The following is a 12,432-nucleotide window of genomic DNA, read 5'->3' on the forward strand; positions in this document are numbered from 1 at the left end:
CATGCTGTCTCCCAGAGGACCTGGATTTAAGTCTCACCTATGACTTTTGACCACGTGTGACATTGGGCAAGCAACTTAACTTGGTTGAGCCTAAGTGTCCTCATCTATAAAACTACGGTAGGGCAAGGGGGCAGATTGTTGATAGTTTTGGAGCACTAGATGACCTGTGCAGTCCCATCCTCCCTTAAATCTATGATCCTTTGAACGTTCTCATTCTTCTGGGGATAGAATCAAATTTTAAAGCACATTTTTCATGATCTCTCTTGGACAAGAGGCAAGGGATTGCAGGCAATAAGATGACCAAATTTCATGAGTTCCTAGGAATATCAGAAGCATAGTCTGTAGCAGCTTTAAGGCTATATGGGAGCTTGATGGTGCTATCTTCAGAAATTAACAAGGCTGGAATTGCTTGTGCAAATGGGACACTAACAGAGGTTTTCAGATACAGTGAGGGTAGGGGCTGTTTAAGCCTGTGCATTTCACATGGACCCAGTTCCAGCATAAGCTGTGCCAGCAAAGAATAAAATTTGGCCCCAATACTTGAACATCTTTTTATAGAAACTGTTAATGACAGCAGATAACCAAACTTGGGCCAATCATCCTGCCTGTCCTCAGACAAAATTGCCACTGAAGCCAATTATTCATCTGTTATCCTCCCAAAAGTCTATCTAAAAATGTCACCTCTTAATTAATCACATCATGAAAACACAATTTAAAAATACTGCACAAATTAGAAATCAAAATGAAGGTGAAATGATGAGGTTCTTCTTAATAAACATTGGTTCTGTTATACACAAGTCCCTCTCTGCAGGTGCGGGATGGCAGAAGCTCCAGACAGTTGTGGGTTGGCATCTGAGAAGAGTAATCCCGCTCGTCTCCTTGCTGTAGCCACAGAATGCTGGTCCGGACTATAATGGGTACGTTTGTACTGCCAAAAGGCTCAAAGTCGTGTTGGTTTTTTTTCCACCCCCCCCCCTTAGGGGTGAGGGCAGTGGTGGAATCGAGTTAGTTGCTGGAGATGTCTTTTACAAGTCTAGGTCTATGAAGGCCAGATGGCCTAAGAACTTCAAAGGGGGTAAAAAACAACTCATTGTGGGTTTGCAGATTTCCAGACCAATAGGTCAACTGGTTGAGAAGCCAAGAGTGTGCTCCCTTGCAGCTTGGAGGAATGGTTGGCAATAGGCCATTACAAGAAGGAAGACATTTCGATGCTAGATGCCTATACTGGGGTGTGCCCCAGACAGAGGGCTAATCACAAGCCCTAGGAAAAAAAAATGTGTGGCCTTCATTCTATGACTAAGCACAGCCACAGTCATTTTCATGGTTCCTGCTGGTTGTTCAGGTCACATCTAAGCGTTATCCAAAGATTTAAGCTAGAAATAGATGCTCTTACTTACCTTTTGCTGGACACCTAATGGTGATGTTGGCTCCTACTCTAGCCTTGGCAGTGCCACCAACAATTACAGTCAGACGGCCATGTTCCAGTTCTGTGAAATTTCTTGCAACAGTCAAGATGACAGGCACCTCTTAATTAAAAAGAAATATAGAGCAGGGTTTAGGTTAAAGTCTTTTTTTTCTTTTCTCCAGATAGCTAACAAAGTAGCAGGGCAATGACCAAAGGTGGTAGGCAGATGGATATGGATTAAGCATGTGCAGTAAAGTTTTAGTTACTGCAATTTTGGCACCAAAGTTTAACTGGCGATCAGGAGAGGGAGTGATCAGGATGTCTGATCCTGTAATTCCATTGGAATATGAGTAAACTTTACCAATACATGTGAGCAACTGTTCCACAGCCTACAGTCTTAGAGAGCTGCCTGAGGCACCAAAGGTTATGAGACAACCAGCATGTGTCAGAGGTAATGCCTGAACCCAGGTGCTGCTCATATATCAAACATAAGTAGAAAAAGAAGGTAATCTTTCTACTTATTTTTTTCAAATGTCTACTTTTATAATATATAGATTACCATAAATACTGAGGAAAATGTAATTCTTGGACTCATAGTTTAAGCTGTGTGATTGGTTAGTCAAGAAGCATTTATTAAGCCCCTACTATATGCCAGACACTGTGCTAAGCTCTGGGGACACAAAGAAAGGCGAAAAAAAAAATACTGGAATAGACTGTCAATCAGGAGATTTGTGGTCTAATCCTGACTTAGCCCAGTGTCTCCAGGGTGTAGCAGTGCCTGGCTCATAGTAGGGGCTTCATAAATGTCTGCTGACTGGCTGATTATACTATGAATCATCTGAAATGTTGAGCAAAACCCTTCATCTCTAAGGCTTCAGTTTCCTCATCTGAAAAATAAGGATGCTGAAAGGCGTTGAGTCTATGCCATATCAATTAATCAATCACTGAACAATTAATTTATCAAGCTTCTATTATGTGTCAGGAATTGTACTAGGTATTAGGAATGTAAAGACAAAAATGACATATTCCTAACTCTAAGAGAGCTTTTATTGTAGAAAAAGGGAGAAAGACAACATATACATACGTAAGTGCATACAAAATACAGACAAATTAACATATATGAGAGAAGCAACTAAGGATATTTAATCCAGAGAAGGGAAGGCTCAGGGAGGGGCATGATAATGATTTCTGAGGATTTGAAGGACACAAAAATGTGTTCGATTTATTCTGTTTGGCCCCAAGAACCAAACGACATAGGTGGAAGTTGTACATTTAGGTTTGATGTCAGGAAAACCTTCCCAAGATTCCCCTGTCTCCTGGCATTTTTCTAGAAAAGGTTGAATGGCAATCTGTTGGGAGTTTTATAGTGGAGATTGTTTTTCATAGATTAGTTGGATCAGATGACCTCTGAGGTCCCTTCTAAGTCTAAAATTTAGTGATTCTGTGAGGAGACTTGATCTTCTCAAAGCGTTCTAGATTTAAGATTCTATGATTGCCTGTGTTATCTGACCTTGTTAAGGCTCATACATCTTAAGTTCATCTAATATAAATTTCAATTCAGATTAAAGAGTTGCTCTTGAAATAACATATTATACTAAGAACTCATTTATATTGTAAAAAGTCTTAAAAAGGAACCTGAACCTCAATTGGCTAACTCTAACATAGCTCTCCAATAGCAAAGTTACACGTGGCTATGTATGACCAATCAAACTGTTTAGTTTAATAAAAAATGGCCAACAATGGTGAAATAAAATTAAAAGTTAGTATCCGATTATTCTGAAACAAGTGTTTGCATAACAGATTAAGTGGAAAAATTCAATACTAGAAAAAATATTTCAAGTTTGGAAAGAATAAAGAATGTGTTGGTCAGGGACAACTCTGGCTTCACACTAAGATTTCCTGCCTAAAGAAAAATGCTCCCAGAGGGCTGGTGACAGGCAAAAGGCCAAGTACCACAAAGTAAACAAGACTCCCCTCCCAAGGCCAGTCTAGACCCACCACATGGCACTTTCAGAAAACAGGAAGGGACAAGTTGGTAGGAATGTGCTGATGAAGATGGGCAATTCATTCTGAGAGATCAAGAAAGGGTCTGAATACCCAGAGCAAGGAGAAAAAGCTAGGGGAATCAGTGAACTGTGACCTGGGGGCCAAATTCTGCCAGCTGCTTGTTTTCCATGAACTAAGAATGTTTTTTACCCTCTTAAAAATATTTTCTTGATATAATATATTGATATATAATATATTGATTTATGATAGTTTTATTGATATCTGATAATCTTGGGGTAGGATTTCTTAACACGGGGTCTACGAACTTCTAAAATGTATGTATTTGAAATCTGTATTTCAACATAATTGGTTTCCTTTGTAATCCTAGGTATTTTATTCAATGCATTGGAGAATATGATTCTGAGAAGGGGTCCATAGGCCTCACCAGATTGCTAAAGGGATCCATGACATGAACCAGGGGAAGAATCCCTGACCTGTGGGAACAGCCCAGATAAATACCAACTCAAATCATGAGGCAGGGTAGCAGGTGCCAGGCTAACTACTTTGGCTTGAAGCTAAGAGAAACTAAGCTGAGGCAACAGCCCTTCACTTGAAAGTGCAAGAAAAGCAAAGGACTCACTGAAAGTCTTCCCACAGCGCTTGGATGACCAAGTCAGAAATGCTGAAAGGCAGGTTCCAGGTGAGCCTGGCACTCCCAGGAAATGCCCCACGGATCTGGCTTTGGCCTTGGACCATTTAACGATTTTTGTCAGTGACTTGGATCACAGTACAACTGGTATGCTTATTTAATTTGCAGGTGACAGAAAGCCAGCTAACAAATCGTTATGACAGAGTTAGGAGCCAAAAAATTCTTGTGAAGATAGAACACCGGGCCAACTGTGATTAGATGAAATTTAGTAGGGACAGATTTAAAGCTTTACCTTCAGTTAAGAAAACCAGTCTCACAAGCACATGACCAGGGAAGCATGGCTAGACGGCAGTTTGGAGGGGGCGGTTTTAGTGGATAGCAAATTCAGTATGACTCAGTGCAGGAGGCTAATGTAATCCTGGGCAGTATTAGAGAAGTTACGGGGTCTAGGACTCAGGAAGGACGTCTGTTCTGATCAGGGAGTATGCCGAATAAAGTATCCATTTCTCTATTTGAGGAAAGACACTGGTAAGCTAGAATGCATCTAAAGGAAGGTGAACACGATGATTAACTGTGTTGAGATCATGACATACTGATTGAAGACGTTTAACCCGGGGAAGGAGGAAAGGGAAGAAACTAAACAAAAATTTTATTATTATATTGATATATTATATTCTCACATATATGTTCTTATTTTATGTTAAAATCTTAAATAAAGATTTTAATCCTAAACATTAAACTTATTTTTCTTGGATTCAAAGGGCAGAGCTAGCTAGATATGGGGGAGAACTTCCTAACAATTTGTGATATCCCAATGTGAAATGGGCTGCCTTGGGACAGAGTTGGCTCCTTTCCATTAGACATTTTAAAGAAAAGCCTACATTATCGTGTTGGGTATGTAGGGAGAATTTTAATTCAGGTATAGGTTGGGCCTCTGGTCCAACTTTCAAACTCTGGGATTCTATTCAGGTATATACAGTTTGGACTAGATGGCCTCATCTTTCTTTTCTATTTCTGGAGATTTATAATTCCAGGGACCCAGAAAGGAAAGAAGCTTTTTTCCCTTGCAGGATACTTTTTTTTTCTTTTTTTCTTTACACTTAATTTTTACATTATTTGTTATCAATTACATATAAACAAATATTTTTAACATTCATTTAAAAATTTTTTTGTTTCATACTCTCTACTCCCTCCTTCCTTTCTCCCCTTCTTGAGAAGGCAAATAATTTGACGTGTAATCATGCAAAATACTTCCATATTAGTTCAAGATACTTTTCTAGAATACTTTGTGATCCCCAAAGCTATTGCCAATAGGAGCAGATGCCTTAAGAAAGCCCTTAGGCTTATGAAAAATAATCTGATCTGAGGAATGAAGATGAAATCCAACAGAACTGGTAACACGTCAGGGTGGGGAGTTTAGCATCTTAGAACTTCAGCACGGAAAGAAACCTTTGAGAACGTTAGACCAATCACTTCATTACACAGGTGAGGAACCCAGGCCCACAGAGACATGTGATTTTCTCAAAGTCAGTTGGTGGTGGAGCCCAGATGACTACTCAATCCATCTCATTCCTAACCATGCCAGTCCTCTAGCTCACTGTTACATATTGTCTCATTCCCCCTAAGGGAATGTAAATTCTCTGTGGCTAAAAGGCATGTCTCATGTTTCTCTTCTATCCCCTACAGTGCTAAGATCAGGGTTGGAAGTTTAAAAGGTCATTCAAGGAATATTCAGAACCATATAATTTTAGAACCGGAAGAGCCTCAGAGATCATCCAATCCAAGGTCTTCACATTACGGATGAAGTAACTGAGACCTGAGAGATAAAGAGATTCGCCCAGTCATAGAGCTTGTGAGCTGCATGGCCAGAACCAGAACCAAAGCTCTTGACTCCAAAGACAATGTTATTTCTCCTTTACCATTTTGCTTCTCAACTTATTGCACTTGGCTGTGACCTTTCCCCAAAGAGCAATTTCACAAACATTTCCCACCCTCCCACCCACCCTGGAATCCCTACATCTGATTCTCACTTGTGGTTTGGGGAAGCAGTAACAGAAACCACTGCTGGGGCTGGCGGTAATTCCTTTCATCTCTGCATGCTTGAAATAAGAAAGCCGTTAACAAAACATTTTTTCCTCTTTGTGATTTCACTAGTACAATGAATTCCCGGAGTGGAGACTTCACCCACCAATGCAATTCTTCAGCATTTTATAGTTTCAGAGAGTTGGCTCTGGACACTGATGGGTTAAGAGTGTCAAAGAGTTTCTTTGTAAGAGAGGCAGGGTGGAAACTCAGGTCTTACTGACTCCAAAGCCAGGCAACTATTTGATAAAACAACAAAGCTTTAGAATATTCCCTTAAAAATACTTTTACTTAAAATAAGACAGTTTCCACTCCCTTTCTCTAAGTGTTTATGCGTGCATGTGAAACAATAATTGACTGCATTTATATGACGTTTTAGCTTTGGGCTTGGTTGGAGTCAGAAAGACGTATGTTCAAACCTGGCCTCAGACACTTGCTAGCTGTATGACCCTGGGCAAGTCATTTAGCCCTGTTGGTCTCAGTTTCCTCAACTGTAAAAATGAGCTGGAGAAGGAAGGAAATGGCAAACCATTCCAGTACCTTTGCCAAGAAAAACCAAGAGGAGTCACACCAACACACCAACAAAATCACTTTACAAACAATCTCATTTTAGCTCTACAACAACCCTGGGAGGTATGTGCCATTTTTACTCCCAGTTTATAGTTGAGGAAATAGGCAGAAAGGTTAAATTACTTGCCTGGTGTCGCAGAGGTAGTAAGTATCTGGGGCCGAATTTGAATTCAGCTCTTTCTGACTCAGGGTCCAGCACGCTATTCATTTTGTCACCCAGCTGCCTCATATGATTTGATTTATGAAATCATAAAACATCTATATAGCTATATTAAGTTCAAGTTTCTTTGAAGTGTTTCTGATGAGGCAGATATATATCATGGTATTAAAAAGGACAAGTCTTAAAAATATCCTCTTCCTTGACTTAGTGGGATTTTAAATATGAATAGTCAGTAATGTAGGAAATAAATATCCATAGTTAGGATAAAGGCTGCTTTAGAGACCACCTTTCAGCACAGTCATGTTAAACAGCTCTAATGATTTTATATTTCCATAAGAAACAAGATATGGAATTAGCCGTAGAGTGAAAAAAAATTCCAAATTCTTCACTATAGGTATTACCTGCATACAACACTGAGGAAGCTTTCGTTTCTGAACCAAGATGATTCACCACAGTACAGCCATATACACCTTGTTCTTCCCTTGTAGGATCCCGAATTTCTACTTTTCTGGTGCCATCCAATATTATTCTGTAGAACAGTAAGAAACATGGTGTATTCACTCGATAAATATATTTACTAAAGAAACTCATATATTACACTTAAGAATGTGGGATTATGGAGTTTTAAGGCTAATACAATAGAGCTATGGCCAGGAATTTTTGTGTCTGTTGCAAGTACCACAAACTGTGGTAAAGGAAATGGTACAATGTGGTGAGAGACAAAGCCCCCGGGATACCAGTGTGAGAACCACTGCTGGGAGGTGAGGAAGGAACTTACTCCAGTCCTCCATCTGGTAGCTTAACATTTTAATTAACTTTTGTTCCTAATTAAGTGCTTGTCATCACCCTCTAAATTTGGTACCCTGGAGCAAAGCCCTATTTACTCTACTCTACTTAGGACTGTGAGAAAAGTCCTCAAGGGATTACCTTGTCTATGGTTCCTGCCTGAACCTCCCCTTTCTTTCCTTTAAATTAGAGGATCATAGGCTTTTAAAAATTCTAAAAGACCTTAGAGATCATCCATCTGCCATTTGCCATCTGTGCCCCATGGGCAAATAATTTTACTTTTCTGGGCTTGTTTTCTCACTCAAAAATAAGTTAGTTAGACTAGATGACTTTTAAGACTTCTTTCCAATTCTAAATCTCTAATCTAGTTCAGTTCCATTATTTTAGCGATGATAAAATAGAGTATCATAAAAGTGAAATGACTTGACCTTGGGCAAAGTGAGTGTCAGAAGCAAAACTGAAATTTTGGTTTGTCCACGTCTTCCCATCAGCATGCTAGGAGGTCAATCCAATCTGGCAGAAGCATTCCTTACTTTCTTTTGACATTGTGAAAATACCAGTGGAACATATAGGCTATCTACTAGTTATCCTTTACTTTGGTCATGCCATCAGTTCATCTTTTGAAGTCATACTTTTATTTGATGGCTCTATTTGTCATTCTTCACTCTTTCTTTGTTAACAGGTTTCAGTCTGCTAAATGTGCATTTCCACCCTTTGGATAATCCTCAACTTAAATTCTTCATCAACTGTAGTCTTCCATAACTTGTAGCCATACAACAATACCAGAAGATTACTAATATTTAAAAGGTGGTTCTTTATTTCTGGGAGGAGCTTGGGGTCAAGAGAAGAGTTCTGAAATTCTTCAAAGGTAAGCCAGCCCACTCTCTTGCTCCTGTTCAATTTTGAGCTCAACAAACTGTCAACATGCAGTTGAACAAGATGTATGTGTACCTTTTACTATATCTAGGTTTTCTGGTGAAATGGCATCTTATTCTCAACGACAGACATTCTTTATCAACTTGATTTATTCTATGTGGATAGTTAGGCCAAGCTCATTTGAATAATTAGGGAGCTCTTCATTTAGGGAGCTATGTAGTGCCAATGTTCCTTAATTCAATTAGTTCAACATCATATATGAAACGTCTTAAGAATCTCACTACCTTTAGGGAATTTCTCCTTGATGTGGACTCTGTAGAGGTTTTCAATGAGTACCAAATCCCTTTGACTATCATGTTTCCATCTTAAATGATTCAGTTGATATTTATGATCAAAAAGAATTCAAAGAAGGTTAGCTCTGTTGGGATGATGTTCTATCCTCAACATGATTCAACAAGGCATTTTTTTTATCTCTTAAACCTCTCAAACTTGTCCAAAATATACAAGTGCTAAAATAATTTTAGCTCTCTCCACGGTCTAGGACACCAAAAACCGTAACTCTGATAAATTAACAGCAGAGAAGGTTAATCCTTAACGCTTAACATAAGTTCACTCAGCATTCCATTTCCTACTGCCCATCAGGTTCCTATGGCAGGGCTATACAAACTGACCTTGCAAATGAGTTCATTTTAATTGTGAGAAATAAAAAAGCAGAAGTTTTCTTGGGCTGGCATAGCAGCTCTGTGCTGCAACAAAGAACTGAGGAACAAAGGGAAATGGGGCAGGACTTGTATATGACTGCATGGCACCATATTAAGTTTGAGGGAAAGAACCCAGTATCTGCCTGGGTCCAGTTCTCTCCACTTCCTCCCCCTACCCCGAAGTCATTTGGGGCAGAAACTGAGGCTAGTGAGATCTGAATTGCCCAGTATAGAATGATACTGATATGGCTTTGAGGTCCTGTGCCCACAAAAATTGTCACCAAAGGAGAAAAAAATTGACTGGAATTACCAAAGATCTCAGGAGGAGATTAAATTAAAGATCTTGAACATAAACAGATAATTTACGTGGGAAAATACTTGTGTTTGTCCTTCGTTCTTGAAGAGGACCATGACATCAAGATGATGACATGACTTGCAGTTGACTCTGATTTGAGTGAGGGAGGGTTGTGCAAGGTCACCAACCTCACTTTCTTCCACTTTCTTCTCCTGAGCCATCTGAATCCAGTGACCAGATATTCATCAGGATGACTGAAGATGACCCAGGAGGAGGCAGTTGGGGTTAAATGATTTGCCCAAGGTCACACAGCTAGTGAGTGTCAAGTGTCTGAGATGAGATTTAAACTCAGGTCCTCCTGACTCCTGCACTGATGCTCTATCCATTGCACCACCTAGCTGCCCCATCTGCCCTGCAACCATGCCCACGAGATTCTCAGGCACTGACAATTACTTGCCAATTAACTTTAAAGAACTCTGCATAGTCATCTCTCCTCTGTACCACTGGAACTTTCATCTGCTTTGAAGCTTAGCCTTCCTACATTGGTTATCTCTCTCACTAAGAATGAGAATTCACTGAGCTTGAAGTGAACTCACTGCTTTTCTTTCCTTAATCCCTAGCATTTAGCACAGTGCTTGGCACTTTTTTTTTTTTAATTCGTTTTATTTGTTAAAAAAAAATTCATTTATTCATTCATTCACTCACTTGCCCAAGTTCAGGCCCTCATCAACCTCTTGCCTAAACAGCTTAATTCAAATCAACAAACATTTATTAAGCACCAACCATGCTGGCAATTCAAAAACAAAAGAGTTCAATCTCCCTCAAGGGGCTTATATTCTAATGGGAGGATACTAACATTTTCATAGACAGGTAAACAAAAAGATATTTTAGGAAGGAGAGGAAACCAATCATTGCAAATGCACTTTAGCAGAGTGCTGAAAAATGTTAGAGATTAAAAGTGGTGGCCCAGCATTCTAGGCATGGAGGACCCAACTTATCTGGGGAAAAAGATGGAACTGTCAAGTTAAGAGAACAGCTAATTAGTTAATTGGACAACAACACAGAGGGCATGAAGGATACTAATGGGCAACAACGCTGGAAATGTAGGAGGACAACATTCTGGAAGGCCTTCAATGCCAGGCTGAGGAGTTTTTTGGAAGCCACAGAAGATTTTTGAGTAAGGATATAATAGACTGGTTTAAGACTATTAAACCTGTGGTGGTAGTGACCCAGGTTGAAATGGAGGAGGGAGTGGCTAGAACAAGATTAATTAGAAGACTGTTGCCATAGTCCAGGAGAGAGGAGATAAGGGCTTGAATTTGAGTAGCCTTTGTATGGGTGGAGAGTTGTTGTGGTAGAATCTACAAAGCTTGGCAACTATGATCAGATATGGGGAATGAAGGAGAGAAAGTGGAGTTGAGGGTCATTCTGAAGTGAACCCTGGGGGTGACTGGAAGAATAATGGGGTCATTCTACCTCTCCACAATAATCTCTCTGCCTGTAGGCTAGACCCCACCTCCTCATACCTCCATTAGGCTCTTGTTTCATTAATTTCCTTTCTCTTATATTTGCAGTTTCTCCCTTTCCACTGGCTCCTTTCCCCTTTGCCTACAAAGATGTTTAAATCTCTGCTATGCCAAACAATAGCCATAATAACACTTCTCTTTGCCTCGCTTTACTGCCAGGTTTCCATCCCATGGCTTATGCCTTTAAAAATCAAATGAAGATAAGATGGAGATCAGTCCTTGAATTACTCTGCCTGTCTCCTGGGTTTCTGTTCCCACAATCTACCCACCCTTTTGGGGATGCCAGCTTGCCTTTCTGTCTGTGGTTCTCTTGACTTATCCTTAAACACCTTCATTGGGCACCCTCCAAGCACTCCAGCCCCCTGGCCCTTAGAGCCCTGGCTGAACCAGTTATGCCACTGTTCTGCTTGTAACTCTTCTGGCACTTTTCCACCATGACTGTTTGTCATGGACCAACCCTAGTGAGTCGCTGGGAATCCTGACCTTATCCCACACTTGATCCTCTCTGGAAAATATCCCAAATTTCACCTTCTTTTCGTTGCCAAAATGCTAAAAGTATTAGTTTAAACTCAATGTCTTTACTTACATCTCAGCCTTGTGCAATCTGGCTTTTACTTTCACCAACTTACTGGAAATGCTTTTTCTAAGGTCACCAATGACTTTCTGGCTGTCTAATCTATTAACCTTTTCTCCATCATCTTTCTCAAAGTATGTGCTATTTGACACTCAATTAGCCCTTGTTTCTTGAAAATTCTCTCCTTCCCCATTTCCCTAACACCATTCTCTAGATTTTTCTTTTTTCTCTGACAGATCCATCAGTGAAAACTACATTGGCTCTTCTCCCCCGCCTTAAACACAGGCATTCTCTAAGGTTCTGTCCTTTGTCCTTTTTTCTCTTAAGTTTATTCTCCTCTTTAGTAAAATTTGAAATAAAAGATAAAATATACTTTCTCAACGTATGTTGTTTTATTATTCAGACCACCCTCCCTACCCAATATCACTCCCATACTTTTCCTTATAAAATAATAATAACAAGAAAATGAAACAAGTTAAACAACAAAAATTGTGTGATACGGTGACCATGGATAACAACAACAACAAAAAATAACACTTTACACCTAGGATCCATTCCTTCTCTATAGACTGGAAAGAAGTATTTTCCAACAGCACTTCTCCAGAGTTAACGGCGATCATTGTTACATCATTGATGTCTGAAGTGCACTCCCTCCTCACTCTCCTAAAGTTCAAGCAACACCTTCTACACAGGGCTTTCCCTGAGTGAATATTAGCACTCTCTTGCTCTTAAAATTACTTTATATATTTTGAATTTACTTATTTGTGTATACATTATATCTTCCAAGAAAATGAAGGCAGAGAGCCTACTTGAGGGCAAACT

At 39.7% G+C, this 12,432-nt stretch overlaps 1 protein-coding gene across 8 annotated transcripts in view; it reads right to left on the minus strand.

The window, feature by feature from the left end:
* ADAMTSL3 (ADAMTS like 3) overlaps window positions 1–12,432 on the minus strand; it is a 562,343-nt gene that overhangs the window by 67,567 nt on the left and 482,344 nt on the right. For all 8 annotated transcript variants that reach the window (XM_072619353.1, XM_072619328.1, XM_072619322.1 and 5 more), the window contains exons 22-23: window positions 7,254–7,381; window positions 1,398–1,526 (exon numbers count right to left, since the gene is read on the minus strand). In XM_072619353.1, the coding sequence (XP_072475454.1) occupies window positions 1,398–1,526; window positions 7,254–7,381 (257 nt within the window). The remainder of the gene's footprint in view (window positions 1–1,397; window positions 1,527–7,253; window positions 7,382–12,432) is intronic.

This window comes from Notamacropus eugenii, chromosome 1 (assembly GCF_028372415.1).
Source record: "Notamacropus eugenii isolate mMacEug1 chromosome 1, mMacEug1.pri_v2, whole genome shotgun sequence".
Taxonomy (NCBI): domain Eukaryota; kingdom Metazoa; phylum Chordata; class Mammalia; order Diprotodontia; family Macropodidae; genus Notamacropus; species Notamacropus eugenii.